At 42.2% G+C, this 19,485-nt stretch overlaps 1 protein-coding gene across 1 annotated transcript in view; it reads left to right on the forward strand.

Moving 5' to 3' along the window:
• The window catches only part of LOC119733636 (extracellular matrix protein 3-like), a 35,188-nt gene that overhangs the window by 12,091 nt on the left and 3,612 nt on the right, over positions 1–19,485 (forward strand). Inside the window, exons 5-19 of the mRNA XM_038207040.1 lie at positions 483–632; positions 5,539–5,748; positions 6,065–6,262; positions 8,454–8,618; positions 9,216–9,398; positions 12,974–13,107; positions 13,566–13,718; positions 13,851–14,027; positions 14,229–14,484; positions 15,004–15,338; positions 15,758–15,956; positions 16,462–16,694; positions 17,175–17,436; positions 18,451–18,638; positions 19,165–19,311. Of these exons, the coding sequence (XP_038062968.1) occupies positions 483–632; positions 5,539–5,748; positions 6,065–6,262; positions 8,454–8,618; positions 9,216–9,398; positions 12,974–13,107; positions 13,566–13,718; positions 13,851–14,027; positions 14,229–14,484; positions 15,004–15,338; positions 15,758–15,956; positions 16,462–16,694; positions 17,175–17,436; positions 18,451–18,638; positions 19,165–19,311 (2,990 nt within the window). The remainder of the gene's footprint in view (positions 1–482; positions 633–5,538; positions 5,749–6,064; positions 6,263–8,453; positions 8,619–9,215; positions 9,399–12,973; positions 13,108–13,565; positions 13,719–13,850; positions 14,028–14,228; positions 14,485–15,003; positions 15,339–15,757; positions 15,957–16,461; positions 16,695–17,174; positions 17,437–18,450; positions 18,639–19,164; positions 19,312–19,485) is intronic.

Below are 19,485 nucleotides of genomic sequence, written 5' to 3' on the forward strand. Positions count from 1 at the left end.
TATTCAGTCTTTTACTTTCTACCCAAATTCCACAGTATTTACAATATTTTTCTCCTAATTCATTCGTCAGCTTATTTGTCACTTCTCATGAGAGTACATTTTAAATTGGCTTCCAAATTTGGTGGACAATTATATCGGGCATTGTTGTTAAGAATAGCTGTAATTAATTCTTTCTATTTAACAGACATGCAACTTTTCCTCGGATCAGCTGATTTCCTCTTTTTTACTTCCCATGTGTGCCATTGAAAATAGAAAAACACTGTACAAAGTCTGGGAAAGATTTGAATTTCCTCTTTTTTGTGTGACTTCCCAGTTACATGCCTGATTTCAGACAATCTTTTGTGGTCTGCACTGTGTTCGTTTTAAAAAGATGTAGCCATGGTTTTCTCTTACAGTCCCATTGTTTCGTTTTCACGTTCCGTACTTTGATTTTGAGTATTGATTTTAAATTTGGTTTGGTCTTGGGTTTTTCTCCCACACAGAACCATCCTTCTACTTTGGAGAGGCCGAGTACCGTGTTGACGAGAGTGACGGATACCTGGAGGTCCAGGTCTGGCGTACCGGCACCGATCTATCCAAGATGGCCAGCGTCACGGTCCGCTCCCGCGCTTCCAACCCGCCCTCTGCCACCGGTGGGTATTATGCGACGCGTCCATTCCCCAGAATGGATTGGGTAGCAGGAGGGAAGGGGAGTGGCTCTTGCAAAAATCATCAAGGCTGTTTGACAGCTTTAGGGTGTAACTTGTCTTTAATCCTTTGAACCCACTCTGAAAGGGTATGAAAGTCTTCAAGGCAATTGTACCTTCGCAACGCCTCTTCCCCATGCCCCTTGAAACAAAAACATTTTTTAACTTTTTGAGATAAACACCAAGCCTTTGACAGTCCTCGCTACGTGCCGTGCTGAAAACTGTCTAGCATGCACTCAGAAATGTACTAAGCATGGGTAACACTAATTATTTATGATCTAAACTTCCTTTGAAAAACATTGTCTTTTATGACACACAGTGTGGTCTGAACTAACCCCCCCCCCCCCCCCCCCCCCCCCCACCCCCACAGCCTCTCCCTTCTGCTGCTTAGGGGAGGGAACATTGACTAACCAAGTACAAGTTGGAAAAAAAAAAGTCTGGGTTACATGTTTTGTCCGTTCAAACATTTTTTAAATGTCAATCTTCGGAGTCCTGTGGATCTTCTTATCCAGAGATCCATCCGCAAATTTTATATTTCCTGTTATGTGTTTCATCTCCGCTCGACACGCGAGTGTCAGCTCTAAGTGAAAAGTTCCGCCCACTAACGAGTGACTTATCGTCATGTATCACGTAACCTTTTTTCTTTCTCGTTCATTTTTATCCTGCTTTGCTTTTTGCCTGGCCTTTTGACCCCATTGTAACAGGACACAAGGTAATGTCACCGTGTTTGTCTTGGCTATTCTCATTTTCTGGGGCAATTAATGGCAAGAAATGGGTTTGGCATCCAGACAGTCAAAAGAGTAGAGTGTGTATCACAGAACAAGTTTCCAGGTGTTTTTTTAAAAGTCAGTTTCAGATAATTAACAAAAACGCCCTTTTTTTTGGGACACCATCAGATGCAGAAACCAAATTTATAACAGCATGTTGCCTTGGAAACCACTGGTATTGCTGTTAGTCGGTCCCCACGACTGCAATGCTTGAAAAAAACCCTGAAAACCCTTATTAAAGCAAATTGATTCTAAAAATAATGCTTAAGTATTTCTCTTCATTCAGGAAAAAAAGAGACGGGTATTGAGAATGTTATGCAGGCTTTTTAGCCTCTATTGCATGTATATGAGTCTAGAGACAAGACCAGGGCCCAACATCATGGCTCTGTTAACCACAGAATTCCGCGCTTACGATCGCCATTCTGTGCTTATGATGGCTAGCAGAAAAATACTGTGCTAACCCTGTAAGCACAGAATTCTTTGTTACAGGAGGTACCCATGCGCATAAGCCAACATTTCTCAATGACCTGTGAAATATGTTTCCCGTAAGCATGAAATTTTCTGCTGTAGTAAGCAGGGATTTTTTTGGAACTTGTAAGCAAATCGATGACACTGGGCCCTGCAGTCAAAATCGTCGGGAATTGTACATGGTTTCTGTTTGGGATTCTTGGGTGCCTCAAAGTTCATTTTTCTTTTTCTTGCACATGTGTAGAAAATATTTCTAGTAGTTTCAGTCGTCACCTTCCTCTGTCTTGCGAAGAGTTGTTTGTCTAAACCCGTCCGTCCCATTTCCACTTTCGCTCATGCATGTAGCCTCTTCCGGCTCCAGAATTATTTATGTTGGTTAATGCATTCCTTTCCACTGTGATTCTGTTTCCCTTTGATGATATCCTATCCAATTTTTCCCTTCTTTTTCTGTCCATTTTGTCATTTGTCGTTTCGCTCCGGTGTTGCTGCTGAAAGTGGTTCACCCCGTACTAGTTTTTGAGTTCTGTCCCATCTTTTTTTCAAAGCAAAACAAAAAATTATTCACTTTTGAATGAGAAATCACATTAATATAAACCACCCACGTTTAGTTATGGAATATTTTACTTAACAAGTTCCAAACTATTTGCGGCCCATTAATAATTCAGACGTATCTTTTTGTCCATTATAAATGCTAAAGCAACTTAAAATAAGTGTAGTTTCAGAAAAATAGGTGGGGGGGTTTGGGGAATTCCACTTAAAGGGCCAAGACATGAGTCTTACTTGGAACATATTTTGTGCAACTTTTTACTCCTTGTAAATGTATGAAAATTATCTGACATCCCTTTTTGGTTGATTTTATTGAAAGTGCACTTCTTTATACATTAAAAAAATGCCTGTGCTTTTCTGGACAAGTGAGGGCGCTGTTGCTGTGATGTCATTTCAGGAAGACACTGTTTAGGGGTTTGCTGTTCAAATTGTGAACCCAAAATGTGCTCATTGAAAGCATTTGTGAGAAAACTTTGTTCATTGACTGTCATGTACTGAAACAACGACAAATAACCGAAACAAATATCACCACAGCTAAATATCCAAAATTCTGACGAATGTTTGTGCTGAAACAGCTGTAACATTGAGTTTTCTGCCTAAAATGACATAACATTTTTGCTCATGAGTATGCAAATTTGCATTTGCATAAAATCTTAAAGGCACCAAAATGCCCTTAAAAATGGCAAAATGAAAATTGAAAATAAGGTTAAATGGGACACAAAGTTGCAGTTACAAGGACTGCATTAAAAAAAATTACATTACATTTCATTGGCACATTACAATGTATATTGCTTGTTAACTGGTACCCAGCTGCGATTTGCTTGATGTCAAAATGAGCTTACCAGTGAAAGTAGTTTTCAAGATTTTTTTTTTACTTCGGTCGTGCTGGCACGCGAACATCACTCGGAACAGGATATGGAGGAAGACATTCTTGAGACCACATGTGGCTGGACCTGTAATGGAAGTGGGCATGATTAGTGAAGACAACTTAAAAATAGTCGCAGGAAATCAGGGGTTGGGGGGGGGGGGGTTCGAGTGGTTCCAGCTAAATTGGGTCAAGTTATCTTTTTTTTTTAGTTTAAATTGTAAATAGAGGGATGCATTTTGATATTGGGGTGAGAAAATGGGCCGGGTCAGAGTATAGTACATTGCAACATTGGTTGCTAAAACCGCTGAAGGGAAGCTGTATACAATAATGTATACGAGTTGCATGCTGGTGACATGCATTGTTTAAGCATATCCGCATTCTGGTTCATCCTAAAGTGCACTGACTTGCACCGAGTGTTCCTTGCAGATACCAAAATCTGCAGGACACAAAGACAATGGACAAGTCATAGACTTGTGGGAAATCTTGTTGTGTCCAACTGAAATCTTTTTGTGTTCAATGCCCCCCCCCCCCCACCCGCTTCATTTGTCTTTTGTCTGTGTCTACAGTATTTTCTGTAAGTTCATGTGTTTTATTTATTTTGATGTGGTGTCAGCTGGGTTCATACTTAGCGCGAACGGCGAGAGCAAATGCGAATATGTGAATTTGTGACATCACACAGGCAAATCTAACTTTTCCTCGGATCAGCTGATTTCCTTGTTTTTCACTTCACACTTATGCCGTTAAAAATTGAAAAAAACTGCACAAGTCTTGTAAAGCTTGGACCTTTTCTGCATTTTTTGTTACTTCCAAGTTGCATGGCTGATCACAGCAAGTTTTCGGACTGTGAATTTGAAAGTCACTTCAGCTCCGACACAATTTTTGCAGCCAATGTTTCGTGACGCCAAATTCGCTTCGTGTGAATCGCCTTCGCGTGAAGTATGAGCATGCATTTAGTCAGACTTAGTTTATCCTCCACTTCCTGTACTTTTCAGTCAGCATGAAATGTTGAGTCTTTTAAGTATCTATGATCTCTTTTCCCCGGGCACATTTGTCGGGACTTGTCATGTACCATGGGATTTTGAGTCACCCCATGTGCTAGTTAACATTGTGTTGAAACAACCAGAAATGTCACATTTCAACAACTATAAGCCTGCAAAGACATAGGTTGTCACACTCTTTCCTTGGAGATTTTAAAGGTCAAATTTTGTAACTAATGTTTTGGCCAACTTTCAAGACTGGTTTCTGATCAATCTGAACTTGCTGTATCAATCTGAACTTGCTGTCTAGACGAATCCACGGGCACGTTATCGCTGTACACCCATGAGGCCCCCTTTCATGGAGAAATGACTGTGCAATGCTATTGTACAAAGCAACTGCCCCCTAATGGATTATCTGAACAATAGCTAGCACAATGCTTTCACCATTGAAGGGGGCCTTCGCGACAGAATTGTTAGCATGCCCAGATTAGTCTATACTATTTTTGAGTTCAAAGATCTGGTGGGACACACTTGTTTTGACCTTCAAAGTTGAAAGCATTTCCCTAGTGACAATTTGGGTTTTTTTTGAACATTTTTTTTTAGAGTGGGCAGTTGATATCAATTACTCGTGTTCCTGTTCGGTCCACAACTTGTCAATCCATCAAGTTTTGCGTGACATTTCAGCCATTGAACTGTTGACCTAAACAACCTCTAAAAAATCCTTTAGAGACCTTCCCTCATTTAAGAAGGTCACTCTTCCTCAAAATATTGAAGTCGAAGTTTAACCTAGAATTTATAGATCACAAGTCCAAATTTTGTTTTTAAAGGAAAATGTTTGTGAAGTCTGGCTGCTTTTAGGTTGGTCAAAGGATTAGGAAAACGAACGGCATTTTGCTTGTCAATTTTCCTACTCTGGGGTTCCCAAAGCACACCAAATCGTTCTTAGAGACCCAATTAGTTGTGATGGAATCCTGGTCAGTCTGTCGTCTCACTGTGACGTTATTTATTTTTTAGGCTTTATTTTTCAGTCAAATTGATCAACCATTTTGGGGCTTTTCGTTTAAAAGGTAAGGGGTATGGACAGTGTAACATGTAAATGACCTGTCAGAAATTTTCGGTCAGTTAAGAGGAAAACGAAAGGAATATCAGGTCAGGTTTAATTACTCGTCTAATTTGTTTGTCAGAAAGTGATTTTTAAAATTTTTCTCTTTTTTTTTTGCGAATAGGTGGTGTGGACTATGCCGGAATCAGCCGCAACCTTGACTTTGCCCCCGGCGTGACTATGCAGAACGTGCGCGTCTACATCATGGACGATTTAGGCCAGCCCCTGCTGGAGGGACCCGAGACCTTCGAGCTGGTACTCCGCATGCCCATGAACGCCGTCCTCGGTGCCCCGGCCCTGTCTGTGATCACCATTAACGACACTATCTCTGATTGTAAGTATTCCACGTTTTCCCCGAGGCCACTTCCGAAACCATGGTTTAGGTTTTTCAGCTTTGGCTTCATCTGTGGCTCAAAAATCATGTGGTAACCTGTAATTCCAAAACCGAAGGAAAAACTAAAAAAAAAAAGCATTTGTTATACTTTTTTTTTTTCAAATTTACTGAAATCATGTGAAAAAAATTCAAAACTGATGTTCCCAAAATGTTTCCACTAAAAAAATTATAACAATGTTAATTTTTGAAAAATAGTGATTCAGTCTGCTTTTGAATTATGCTTTATGTTTATTTGTTGGTGTTTTTTTTTCTTCAGTGCCCAAGGTTGAGTTCCGTGACCTGACCTACGAGATCAACGAAAATGACGGCACGGTCACGGCGGTTATCGTCCGCAGCGGTGACCTGTCCATCACCAGCACGGTCCGCTGCTACACCCGGCAGGGCTCCGCCCAGGTCATGATGGACTTTGACGAGCGGCCCAACATCGAGTCTTCCATCGTCACCTTCTTGCCTGGTAAGATTTATTTTTTCGACGAAGACTGATCCCGTTTTGTCTCTAACGAAACCTTTCTGCCTGTCTACAGGTTTGAGATTTTTCAAACTTAAGTCCAAAATCTGATTTTTTGACTCTGACAGAATGCCATTATCAGTATGGAAACAAATGCATCTTTTAGACCTCTTATCCAATTTTAATACTTTTTTTTCAAATTGACATTATTCCTGTGTCGCATTGACAGCATGTATTGGCAAATTAGATCACCAGCATTGGGCAGGTGTCCACAGAAGCTCAGTCAACCTCGGTCACAAGTTATGTGGGAAATGCACACAAACCAAGGACAGGCAGAGCTCTTGGCCACAACAGGAACGGTGCAATAGGGTTTGGTAGCGCGTCAAAACATCTTCTGCATCTTGGAAAAGCAACTCGTCTAATGGAAAAAGCCACCAAAGCAAAATCCATAAAAGAATCCTTGATTTTTTTGCAAAGCTCTGCTCTATATCGGATTCTAATTGGCCAACCCACCCTAGCAAACTCTGTGGTTAAGACTTCCGCAGTTGTAAGCAGGAGGTAGTGGGTTCGATTTCAACCCAAGCAGCTTTTTTTTCTTAGCTTGTCTTACAGCACCGTCGGTAAAGAGCAAAGTTCAAGACTAGTTGTGTGTGGCTGCTCTATTAAGACTAATTGAGAGGCGGCATAAACATCTCGTATTTCGGCACTTAGGAACAAGGCACTCAGAGACACATTCATGCTCTTCCTGTAGTCATTAATGTTCGGGAAGGGGACCATCAAACTGGTTTCAAATGGCCCACTGAGCATTTCCCCGTTTTCAACCCCTGAGTGCTTTGTTCAAGAAGAAGTGGGTCATGCGTGGAACGTTTTTTTTTTTTTACATCTTTTGCTCATCCGGTCACGGAAGGAAACACATCGATAACAGCTGGCCTGCGTGAGATCACACCGTCCGCATCTGTCGTCAGTAATGTGTCACTGTGTTTACACGCGAGCATGAGAGTGTGTTAGCCAGCAGGCAACATTCAGTGAGCAAGTATTTTTTTTGTCGAGGGTCGCCGCACATTTCAAGAACTTTTAAGAAGGGTTGTTAATAGGTTCTTTCCTTCGAGACGTTGGACTCCCCGGAGTTCCTATTCCGGCTTTCATCCCCCTGGTATTGTGTGTTATAATTACTTCCTATTTTCATGAAGGCAGAAACGAGGGAATGTGCACGTAGTCCTACGGACCTGATTTAGTCGGAAAATAGTTCCGTGTTAAAACAAAAATCATGAAGAGAGCCAAGAAGCTGCTGTTTTTACCGTTAAACTCAAGAAGATGCTTTGTATCAACATATCGTGTCGTAATAATTGTATGTCCTGATAACGGGGAACCAGTGAAATGTAGTACCTGTATATCACATTGCATGGTTAACTGGTAACCTCATGGAGGTACCAAGCTGACAGGTGTTGCCCACTGATTACACGCGTCATGCAAATTAATCACCTTTAACTCTCCGGTTCAGCAAGCCGATCTGTCGTATTCATTCAAAATGTCGGCGTCTGTGAACTGCAAGCCAGTAACCCAATGTATGAGTATTGGCTGGAACATTGGTGTATCATTTTATTTACATTTTATAAAGACAGTTACTTCAATACTGGGCAATTCCGGCATCAGCAAAGGACGTGTAATGTCCGTGACAGAGCCAATTAACCATGATATCCGAATAATGATTCAGAGAAACGATCCAAAACTCCTAGTCTGTAATCTCCTTGACCATTACTAGATGATGGATGCATAAGATTTATACACTTGGCTCTTAAAAGCACCGCCATGGACATTATATAGCGCTTGAATTGCCGCACTGGAAGAATGAATTGGAAAAAAATGTTGCAACCTGACGCCACTTTTTTCTTCATATATCATCTCAATGAAGGTCAGTCATTGCAGAAATGATGATATGACATGAATCTGGGACTGAGAAACATTTCCAATTTTGTTACGAAATACTTAAAAAATTTGCTTGACACTCCATAGATCTTATACACAAAGTGGCTAAGGCAGCATTTTTTTCAATGAATCTTTCATCATTCAGATGTACTTCACAGGAAAATGGTGCTCACCAAATTCATACCCACATGCTAACCTGTGAGAATTTTTAGAACTCTTGGAACGACAAATTGCCTGACATATTTTTTTTCTTCTTTTCATTCCTTTCCAGGTGAGCGTTCCAAGGAGTGCACAGTCCTGCTGATGGACGACAACGTGTTTGAGAACGATGAGCAGTTCCGTCTGGTCCTGGGCAACCCGCGCACGGACTCCGGTCTGCAGGCCATGGTGGGAGAACAGAACGAGACCACTATCACCATCCACGATGTCGGAGACAGTACGTACTCACTTCTAGGGAAAAACGATAAGGAAAAAAGCACAAAAGGGCTCAAAAGAAATTTAAAAAATCCTCCCAAAAAGCAAAAACTGTAGAGACAGTACGTACTCACTTCTAGGGAAAACGATAAGGAAAAAAGCACAATAGTGCTAAAAAGAAAGAAACAAATCCTCCCCAAAAATCAAAAACTGTAAAGAATTAATTTTTGTGTGGCATGTGGCTAAAAACAGATAGCAAAGATACCTGAGATTACCTAACATAAATTTGGTTTGTTATTTTTATTTATTTTTTTGGATCCTATTTCCAAAATTTCTCTGGAGATTCCAAAATCTTGACTAAATTGTACGAGGAAAGCCACTTGTCTATATTTGAGGTTTCAAGTTTAATTCTTGTTCTGTCAAATTTTGTCATTTTATGTTTGAGAGACATAATTGTTTAAGGGTTTTTTTAAATTTTAAACAAGGAAGCATATCTGTAGAAGTGTACAAAAACCATACATTTTATTAGGAAAAACTGGAAAAAAGTTTTTCTCAAATTTTCCTCTTGGCATTTTCTAACTTCATCTGGTGATTTTAATTTTTTTCTTCTTCTGTCCAGGGCCCATCATCAAGTTCCCAGAGACCCGCTTCACCGTCAACGAACCAACAAACGAGGACGACATCAGCACAGTGCGTATCCCCGTCATCCGCATGGGCGATACCACCCAGGTCTCCATCGTTCGCGTCTTCACCAAGGACGGCTCGGCCAAGAGTGGCATCGACTACAACCCGCTCTCCCAACGTACGTACATTTTCGTTTTAAAATGTCCTTGTATGTTTGTGTGCGTTTGTTAATGGTGTGAATCGAGGAAACACACACCTGCAACATCATCAGTGAATCGAGGACAGGAACCAAATCGAGGACGACCTTGATTAGAAAACGTGTACAAAACCAATGAGAGCTGTTGCGAAAAAGTTAAGGTATAAACAAAGGAAAAGGGAAGAGGAACAAAAGAAAATTCTTGATTTACACCATAAACAAATGTGCGTGTCTGTGTCTGTCTGTCTGTGTTTCATGTGTTTACGGTTGATTGTGCGTAGAATCTTGCCCAGCTTTGCCCTTCATCCTGTTCTTGTTAGTGTCTCAAAACGGAAAGCAGAGGTCAGCTTAATCCAAACTGTCAGAAAACGTCATAAAATTTCCATATTGAGACCCGTCACATTTTTCCTGCCAATAACAAGAAACAGCGATTACGTCTTCAGGGCAGGAAGTCAATTTCCTAACGAACCTGAGAGAGAAAAAAAGTCTGAAAACGTTTACCGATTTTGACATCTTTGAGCTCAGGGTGCAGTGGGTAATCGTAGTGCAACACGTTTCTCCCTTATACAACTTATACAACGTTTCTATGGCAGTTAAAGCTGGAGTGTAGGAGTGAAGGTTTTTATCTGGACTTCTCCAGAAGGGGTCGGCCTATCCCCGGACCAACACCCTATCCTGCTTTTTAATTATAACTGAAAAACAAGTTAATTAAGACCTTTCGAGAAAATCACGGAAGCCTTTATGATTAAGTAGTTTAGGAGTGGGTTTTGTGAAGCTGAATAAGGTTGGGCCGTATTTTGGTCTCTGCTTATTGGGTAGGAAAAGCGGTTTAAGGTAATCTTAAAAAAAAAATTCTGTTAGTAGCATTTTGACAATCATCATTTCAGTTTGTTCCCATTCTCTGATAATTCTGACTTATTTTTTTGACAAAGGAGCAAAACTTTTTCCCAGTGGTTTTTAAACCATGCCTCTCCAAAAAACTTTGAACCATTTAAAAAAAAAAAGTTTTTGAAATCAAGTGTCACTATTTGTTGAAATTAGCGTGATCGAATGATTGATTGAATGATGGTAACAAGGTCCCCATGGCTACCAGGATCTGAGGTCGTGACCCTGGATGACCTTAGACCTGTCAGTGTCTATTGTCTTAGACACTGAACAGTCTACCTGTCCCAGGAACTTTGACCTTCCATTCTTTTGATTGGTGGACAAGAAACTGTCAATTTAATTGGTCAGACCTTGTGAACAAAAAACATTCTTTCGCAATCACCAAGAAATGGATGAAGCTTCACTTCAAAGGCTTCAGTCAGAATTTTTCCCGTGTAGTTAAGACTCTTTCAACCCAAATTTTAAAAGCTCTTTCAACCCAATTTTTTTTTCTATGATTCCCTTGAGTGTTTCTCTTCATTTTGCGACAAATAAACCTAACCCCAAAATGCCTCTAAACCTGTTTTCCAGAGAGGGGGAAACACTGTGTGGACGTGGGCAAGTCCACACAACATATCTGAAACCTGGTTTATGTGGACATCTTTTGTTCGGAAGTCCACACAGTGAATGTGTTGCTTGTACATTCCTACCACTGGGATTTTTGAAAGTGGCGAAAAGGGCCATCTACAGTTCAATCACAACCCCATTTAAACTCTGTCCGACCCTCGTGGCTTGTCAGCAAGCTCCAAGTCTGACCTTAACAAAGACCCCCAATCCCATGTCTGTCATGTATTCATTGGCCTTAATACACCTCCAGCTGCCAGTACAGGGTTTGACAAAACAAACAATCCCTAGTCCCAAAGAACTTGTCCCTTGAAATGTCATCAGGCGACCCCCAAAACCCCCCTCTTTTGATTTCAACAGAATCAGTCCGAATAGAATAGTTGAGATATAACTAAGGTTTGCCAGACGCAAGGCAGCTGTCAGAAAAATAAAATTGGCCTTATTTGTTAGGTCTTGAGTGGAAACAGACAGATCTTTTTTGGACAAGGTCTAGTTTGGCATGCCAAATTTTTTTTTTTTCGCTCCAAAGGTCACTCCAGTTTTTGGTTAAAGTTTACTGCGCCACAAATACTCCAAATGCTAATTTCCCCAGAGAGGTTTTAACCTTGATAAGATCAAGTCCTGAAATCTTTTTAAAAATTTAATCAGCATTTTGTAAGAGTGGTCAAATTTTACATCGGAAAGGAGAATTAAACCCATCCATGTTGGGAATTGAATTTTATTGAGACGCTAAGCAGAAATATCTGCTTACGCACAAAAGATGTAAAAAAAACCAAAAAACTGGGTACCAGTCGAGGTAATGTACATTGCATGACATTTTGGCTGGTAATCGTTTTTGCTTAGCAGAATTTGTCTCTGCTTAGTCTATGGTCTATGCAAGTCTATGGTAAGCGGCTGCAGCCGCTACCATAGACGTATGCGTAATTTCAAGCCGCAGTCAAATCATTCTTACACGGCCTACTTTCCGTGCTCATCGATTTCATAACCTTTTACCCCCAATTAGAAGCAGCTCTCCATCGGGCAGTTGGGAATATCTTTGCAAGCATTTAATGCCAGATTTAATGAGTCCCGTCAGTTTTAAATGTCCACGTCTATAAAAAAAAAAATATGGAAATTAAATTATATTGTTTGGCTTAGCAAAAGTACACAAGGGATACGCGTGCTTTAGTGCAAGAACAGCTTTTGAAATGTCATCTATTTTGGTTGCAAACTGAGACAAATTTCATTTCCCTGCCCAAACTGAAAAATGGAATGAAGCATGAGACAGATGTCAGAGCGTATTAATGAAAAAAACAGTGAACAACTTTGTGCCATAACTTGGCAATGTTACAATCTGTACATCTTTGGCAGTTTAAAACTAACACATTCTGGAGTCGAACTTAAACATAAAACGCAAGTTATTAATCCAGATTTTTGTGAGCTGGACAACATTTTAGAAAGTAAATTTAAAATGAAATGAATTCTTCTAGAGTTATTGATTTTAAATGATTTTTTTAGATAGTTCTACTACTAATTCGGTTTTCCTTCCATCTTTACAACTCCTGCAAATTCCTAAAGACAGTAACTGTATCAGAGACTGGCCGGCAAAAAAATAAAGCAAAAAAATTCATGGCATAAAAACCTTAAAGACCTAAATCCAGTCAGTGTTTTTTCACTGGCACCCAGCCCCCTAGTCCCTTGGGTGCCTTCTGGTTTATGCACTGGAGACTTGTTCAATTACAAGAGATGTAAACCAACTATGACCCCAAACTTGTCAGGCCACTGCCAAATAACACGGCCCTGCTGTTTAACCCCATTTGGTTTAGGGATATTCTTCAGATTAGGTTACGTTTTTAAAGGAATCACACAGTCTTTTTTTCCTTCTTTATTGTTTCTTATGTGTGATTCCACAAAATGAGTCTTAAAAGTTTTTTCACTGACTGGTTTTTCATATGCATTAGAGAGAACGCCCTCAGCTTTTCATTTTGATAACAATACCCAGTTTGACATCCTGGTGAATTTTGACATGTGGTGATGAGCAGTATATATGTGGTATAAAACTCTTAATGTTTTGGTACTTTGAAATACAGGACTTGAGTTTGGCTCCAACGTGACGGAGTTGTTCGTGGACATCGAAATCTTGCCGGACCAGGACAGAAACGAGATGAGGGAGGCCTTCACCGTTCACCTAACCATGGACGAGATGATGGTGGCTGAAATCCAGGTAAATAAATAAACAAACAAACAAACAAACAAACAGTTGGCCAAAACGAAAATAAAAGATTGGCAACTCACTTCCACCAATTAGTCAATAATATCCTAAACTCTCTTGGTATGTTTGCTTACAAATCTCCTGAATCCTCAAAAAAAAAATAAACACAGTTATGGAGGTAAAATATGCCATGTTCTCTATTTGGGCAATCCCATGATGTAATGTCCGTGAGGGAGCTTTGAAAAGCTTCAGTGAATAAGCCTGAAAAATGTAGTTGTCAAATCTTTAACATCCATCATCTGGTAATGGCCAAGGAGATTACAGACTAGGAGTTTTGGATTGTTTCTCTGAATCATTAATTAGATATCATGATTAATTGGCGTCATCATGGACATTACACTTCCTTTCATAACGCCTGAATTGCCCGTGTCACTAACGACAATTTGTACATGTTTTTGTGTCCGTCGCAGATGAACAAGGCTCTGGTGTACATTGAGCAGGAAGGCCAGCAGTCTGGTGTCACCTTCCCCTCCGCACCGGTTGTTGTCTCCCTCCTGGACTACGACACCGTGGAGCTGGCCAGGGACTTCCCACCACGCGGTTACCCCGTTGTCTGCATCACAGTAAGTTTCCGTACTCAAGGCTGAATGGATCAGCAATTCGCAGAACTTATTAAAAGACATGTTGATTTTTGAAATCTCAACGATAATTTTAACCTTTCAATATCTCATCTTTGCCCCCCTCCCCTACCACAGCCTTGCAACCCCAAGCACCCCGACTACGCCACCACTGGCTCCATCTGCACCAACGAGGGCGTCAACGACACCTTGACCGAGTTCCGTTGGCTGGTGTCCGCTCCAACGACCGCCGCTGGGGTCACCTACCCACTCAGAGACGTTGAGAGCAACACCTTCTTCACCGACTCCAACATGGTGAGCAAGAAATGACGAGCAGCTTTCCTAACTGAAAGGCATCCCTATCTTGGCATTCATTGTGAATCGGTTATTCTGAAGCTTGTTGTAAAATATCTTGCTCCTGGACACAATAGCTTTGAACCACCTGCTGGAGTTATTTAGACCACTTGTCAGGGGTTCTCATCTTCAAATCCTTTCCCTTTACTCCTCGCTTCTTAGATCACCCTGGACAGCATCTACTTCGGCCCAGGATCCCGCGTCCAGTGCGCTGCCCGCGCGGTCAGCAACCAGGGCGACGCAGGCCGTGAGCACAGCAGTCTGCCAGTCACCATCAGCACAGAGGAGGGCGTCTGCCTGCCACGACTGGCCGAGGCCATCGGAGCCGAACCCTACACCGCTAAGCTGAAGTACACCGGACCCACGGACCTGGAACACCCCAACAAGCTCAAGCTGAGCATCACCATGCCTCATGTTGGTCAGTATCCAAAGTTATTTCAGCCGGTCTCAAAGGGCCAGCATACTGTCCTCGGTCTCACTGAGTCACTGACTCATTGTGTCACTGACTCACCGAGTCACTGATTCACCGAGTCGAGGAGAATGAATTCGCTGTTGAAATTTCCTTATAATGAACATGAACAAAATTACCTTGCCCGCTTAAGGTGCTGCTGGACTAGCCAAACTAGTCTTGTTTATCTGCGGTAAAAGATAAGTTCTTGGAAGTTATGATCTTCTGTTCTTGCCAAAGCATTTCTAATTCCACATGGGATGTTAAAGTTGCTCTGCTTACCGGTGAATTTTGTGCTTATGATCACCAATTCTTTGCATACATTGCTTGCACTTAAATTTTGAAAAATGAACATAACTTTATTAGTCTGAAAGTTGTTTCAACTTCATTTTGTTTTTCTCAAGCTTATGAAAGTGGTTGGACTGTTGAAAAAAAAGGACCTTTAAACAACGAAACAGTTCTAAATTTTCTTCTTTTCCAATTTTTCAGACGGTATGTTGCCGGTCATCTCCACCCGCCAGCTGTCCAACTTTGAGCTGGCCCTGAGCAAGGACGGCTACCGAGTCGGCACCCACCGCTGCTCCAACCTGCTGGACTACAACGAGATCCCCACCGAGTACGGCTTCATCAACAGCGAGACCAAGAACGCCAACGTCATCGGCCAGTCGCAGCCGTACCAGTTCAGCACCGAGATGCGGGGCGCCGCCACGCTGCGCTTCTATCGCAACCTGGACCTGGAGGCCTGTCTGTGGGACTTCACCACCTACTACGACATGTCGGAGCTGCTGAACGAGTGCGGTGGGCAGATCGGTACTGATGGACAGGTAAGATAATCAAATTTTGAAAAACAAAGTTCGAAGATATTTGGAGAAAGCCTCACGCCTTGAAGCTCATCCACATTAAAACAGAATAATAATGGCCAGTGTTCACCTGAATTTCCTAGACCTTTTGATATGCCCACACATGGGCTCACTTTCTTTTTGATGAGTGATTGCAACTGATAAAGTGTCTTGCCCAAGGACACAAACACTTTGATTCCACTGACTGAGCTTGATACCACATTTCAAAGAATGTGCATGATAAATAGGACTCTCGCAGATTTGCAACCCAAAAAAAATCAATAATTTGTTAAGAAGTTTGTTTTGATTTCTAAAATCTGTTTTCGGCTCAAATCAATCCTAATTTCCAGTTGTATCCCAAACTCCAATTAAAATGTTGACTTTTTCTCCCTTGGTCGTGGTAGGTCCTAGACTTGGTTCAGTCCTACGTGTCCCTGCGCATGCCCCTGTACGTCTCCAACGTCTACCACTCTCCGGCCAGCGTCGGCGGATGGCAGCACTTTGACCAGACCTCCAACCTTCAGCTCACCTTCGTCTACGACACCTCCATCTTGTGGCAGAACGGCATCGGGGCTCAGGCCATCTCGGATGACACTGTAACAGGTCAGTTCTGCTCCCCTGGACCCTCTCTCGCTCCCTTGTCAATTTTTTAGAGTTTTTCTGAGTCCTCCAAAATCCGCCATTGTCCACGTGCCACATTCTTTGTTTTCGAAACTTTAAAGGGCATCGATTAGTCCCTTAGTGAAGAATATACTGGCTGGCCTGTAGCTTTCTACCCAACAAAATCTACCAAATTTCTTGACGGATTTAGAAGGACTTTGGAGCGTCTTTAAGGAACAGTGTCATTTCGGCTCAAATTTCTTCAACAAATCGTTAAAAATTAACCAGAGCTATTGTAACTTGAAACTAAGTGGAGACGAAGAAGTGTTGCATTGCATGACATACTTTGAGATCCTTTATTATAAACAAATACCAAACCTCCAGTTTATACTTCTTATTTCTTCACAAGATCTCCTCTCCAAAACTCATGCACTGCTTCAAAAGTCAACTTTTTGCCGAATTTCTTGTCATTGTGTTTTCAATTGATGTTGCATTTGTTCTCGTTCAGGTTCCCTGTTCCCGACCAGCATGCGAATTGACGAGAACGGCCGCCTGGTGGTCAACTTCCGCACGGACGCCCAGTTCCGTGGTCAGTTTGTCCTGGACCACCCGTCCATCAGCGCCACCTCCTCGGTCATCTCCGTGGACCGACCCGACCTGACCTTTACCCTCAACCTAGTCCGGACCGAGCCCACCTTCGCCCAGCCCGAGCAGCTCTGGCAGTTTGTCTCGGATGTTGCTGTACGTATCAAGCTCCTTGTCTTTCACCCTTTCTTTCGCCCTTTCTTGAACAAGACGTGAAAAGAGAAAGAGAAGCTGACAAGAAAGCTACTCCAAGTGTGCTATAAAGAAGAAGACCTCATTATTATGACAATTTTGGGTTTTCCAGGAACTTTGACTTAGTCAAATTTGGGAAATTCCTTGCGTTAGTCCAAAAATGAAGTTAACTCTATTTCTTTTTCTTCTCATTCTTTTATCCCAAATATTCATAGACGTTGTACATTCCGAAGTTCATGTCTTGTTTTTATTACGTTTACTCAATTTCTTTCCTTCTAATTCCTCTATCCCAAATACTCATAATCATTGTACATTCTAAAGCTCATGTCTTGTTTTTGTAACATGAAGTCTTTTTTTCCCCTTCTAATTCTTCTATCCCAACTACTCATAGACTTTATGCATTCTAAAGCTGACATGTTATCTTCATTGCGTTCTGTGTTTCAGATTTCCGACTACAGCGGCATGTACACCATCCGCCTCATCCCTTGCACCACCACGCCCACCCAGGAGTACAGCCTGCCCGTAGTCTGCAACCCCCGCGACATCATCAACTTTGACCTCCCGTTGCGATTCCAGCAGGTCAGCGACCCCGTGCCGGCCGAGTTCAGCCTGAACACGCAGTTCATGCTGCTGGGCAAGGAGATGCTGTGGCTGTCCGACGGCTCCATGGGCTTCGGCGAGGGAACCGATACTGCTTTTGCTCCTGGTGAGTTGAACATTTTACTTGAGCTTGGGACTTTTCCCAAATTGAGGATTCGGATTTGGCCTACGGAGATTTTCTTTAGATTTGTAGGCACCTGATTTGGGGTCTCAGTGTTTCAGACAATATTCTCTGACCGTCGCCAGGGGCCAATTTCACGGCGCTGCTAAGCACAAAAATTTGCTTAGCACCAAAAAAGTCTGGCTTATAAGAGCAGATATCAGCCAAAACTGCATGCGATTTTCATGCTAAGCAAACAATAGCTGAATACTAATCACGAGCAATATACATCACGTGGAGCTTTGGCTGGTAACCTGCTTTTATAAGCCAGACTTTCTTTATGCTAAGCAAATTTTTGTGGTTAGCAGCACCATGAAATTGGCCCCAGGAGACTTAGTTGAACCATGGATCCTCTACACTAGGATAAACAACTCATCTGAGCTTGTGTACAAAATGCACGGAACGGATTGTCTACATGCGTGATACTACGCGTCCGCGCATAGAACAACGATTAGAACATGTAGAACAATGCGAGCCCCATGATCGCCGACAGCTGGCGCCGGCCTACATGCAATCTCGTTGAAATCCGTCAGAAACTTGACTGCAGTCGTGCGACGAGTCTCGCATACGCACACGTACACAGGCTGTATCACGCATGTAACCAGAAATTTGGGGAAGTCATTTATCCTCGTGTGGAGGATCCGTGGTTCAACATTCTCTGTCAGGAAATCAAATCCCATGTTCCATTTTGTTTTGACAAGAAGTCTTCTTGATGATTTTTAAGCCAGAAAAGAAAATAAACCTGACAAGGAACCCATCAAGATTACTATTACTCCTATATATAAAGAAGTATTGGTTCTCGAAGAACCTGTTTTTCTGTTGCAAACGCTGTCTTTAAGAGAATGCTAGACTGTGGTTGACGCTTACACGCAACATTTTGAGACGAGTTTCTACCATCCGTGTATGCCATTAGACGATTCGATATCTGACTTACTTTATGGTTGTTTTTTTATTCCTTAGGTGACACCGTGTTTGGTCGCATCCACGTCGACCCAGTCCAGAATCTCGGAGATGGCTTCAGGCTGAACATTGAGAAGGTCTTCCTGTGCACCGGTCGCGACGGCTACATCCCCAAGTACAACCCAAACAACGGGGAGTACGGCTGCGTGGCCGACTCGCCCAACCTCCTCTATGCCTTCAAGGTCTTGGTAAGTTAAAAACCACAAAACCTATAGACTGATCCAGCCAATGCAATCGTCATCCAGAAGTCGTTATTATGGTGGAACCACAATTAACCAATCGTAGAATCCATCAACGCAGCTTGTGAAATATTGTCCAATCACATGATATACAAATGGACGTGGAACGTGCAAACTCCGAGACAAACAAAACATAACGTACAAAATTCCATAGGCTTGTCTAAGGGCGTTGCTAACACGCAAACGGCGATAGGTCAATTGCACGCAAGTCTTACAGATTCTTAAACCCTTTTCGTAAGCCTTTTGGTGGGGGGGGGGGGAGGGGGAGTAGTTAAGGTTGCTGATTTGTGATCAGAGGGTCAGGGATGCAGAACCAAATGCTGGCCATATTTTGTGTCCTCAGGCAAGCTACTTTACCCTAACCTGCTTCTCTCCACCCAGGAGTATAACTGCCGTACCGATGAATTGGTTGTGCCAGAAACCCATTCGGAATCGAACTTATATTTTGCTTTTCTTAATTTTTTAATTTGAACAGGACCGTGGAGCACCGGACACGATCACTCCCCGATTCAGCGGAATTCCGTTCAACGCTGCCCTGGCCATTGACGACCCGACTGCCCTGGATCTGGTCAGGCAGTCTGGAGCTGACGGCTTCAGGATGAGCAGTGATCCACTCTTCCAGGTACGGACATGTCTGCACCATGCAAAAAAACAAAACAGCCGAGTACCAGTTGACAATAAACATGCCATGACAGTTTGGCTGGTGACCTGTGTTTGCTGAGCTGATCTCTTCCGTGCTTAGCAAGAAAACACCAAATTTGTGCTTAACTACAGCGTGAAATAAATTCTCCCCTGG

Source organism: Patiria miniata, unplaced genomic scaffold (genome assembly GCF_015706575.1).
Source record: "Patiria miniata isolate m_02_andy unplaced genomic scaffold, ASM1570657v1 HiC_scaffold_26, whole genome shotgun sequence".
NCBI classification, from domain to species: domain Eukaryota; kingdom Metazoa; phylum Echinodermata; class Asteroidea; order Valvatida; family Asterinidae; genus Patiria; species Patiria miniata.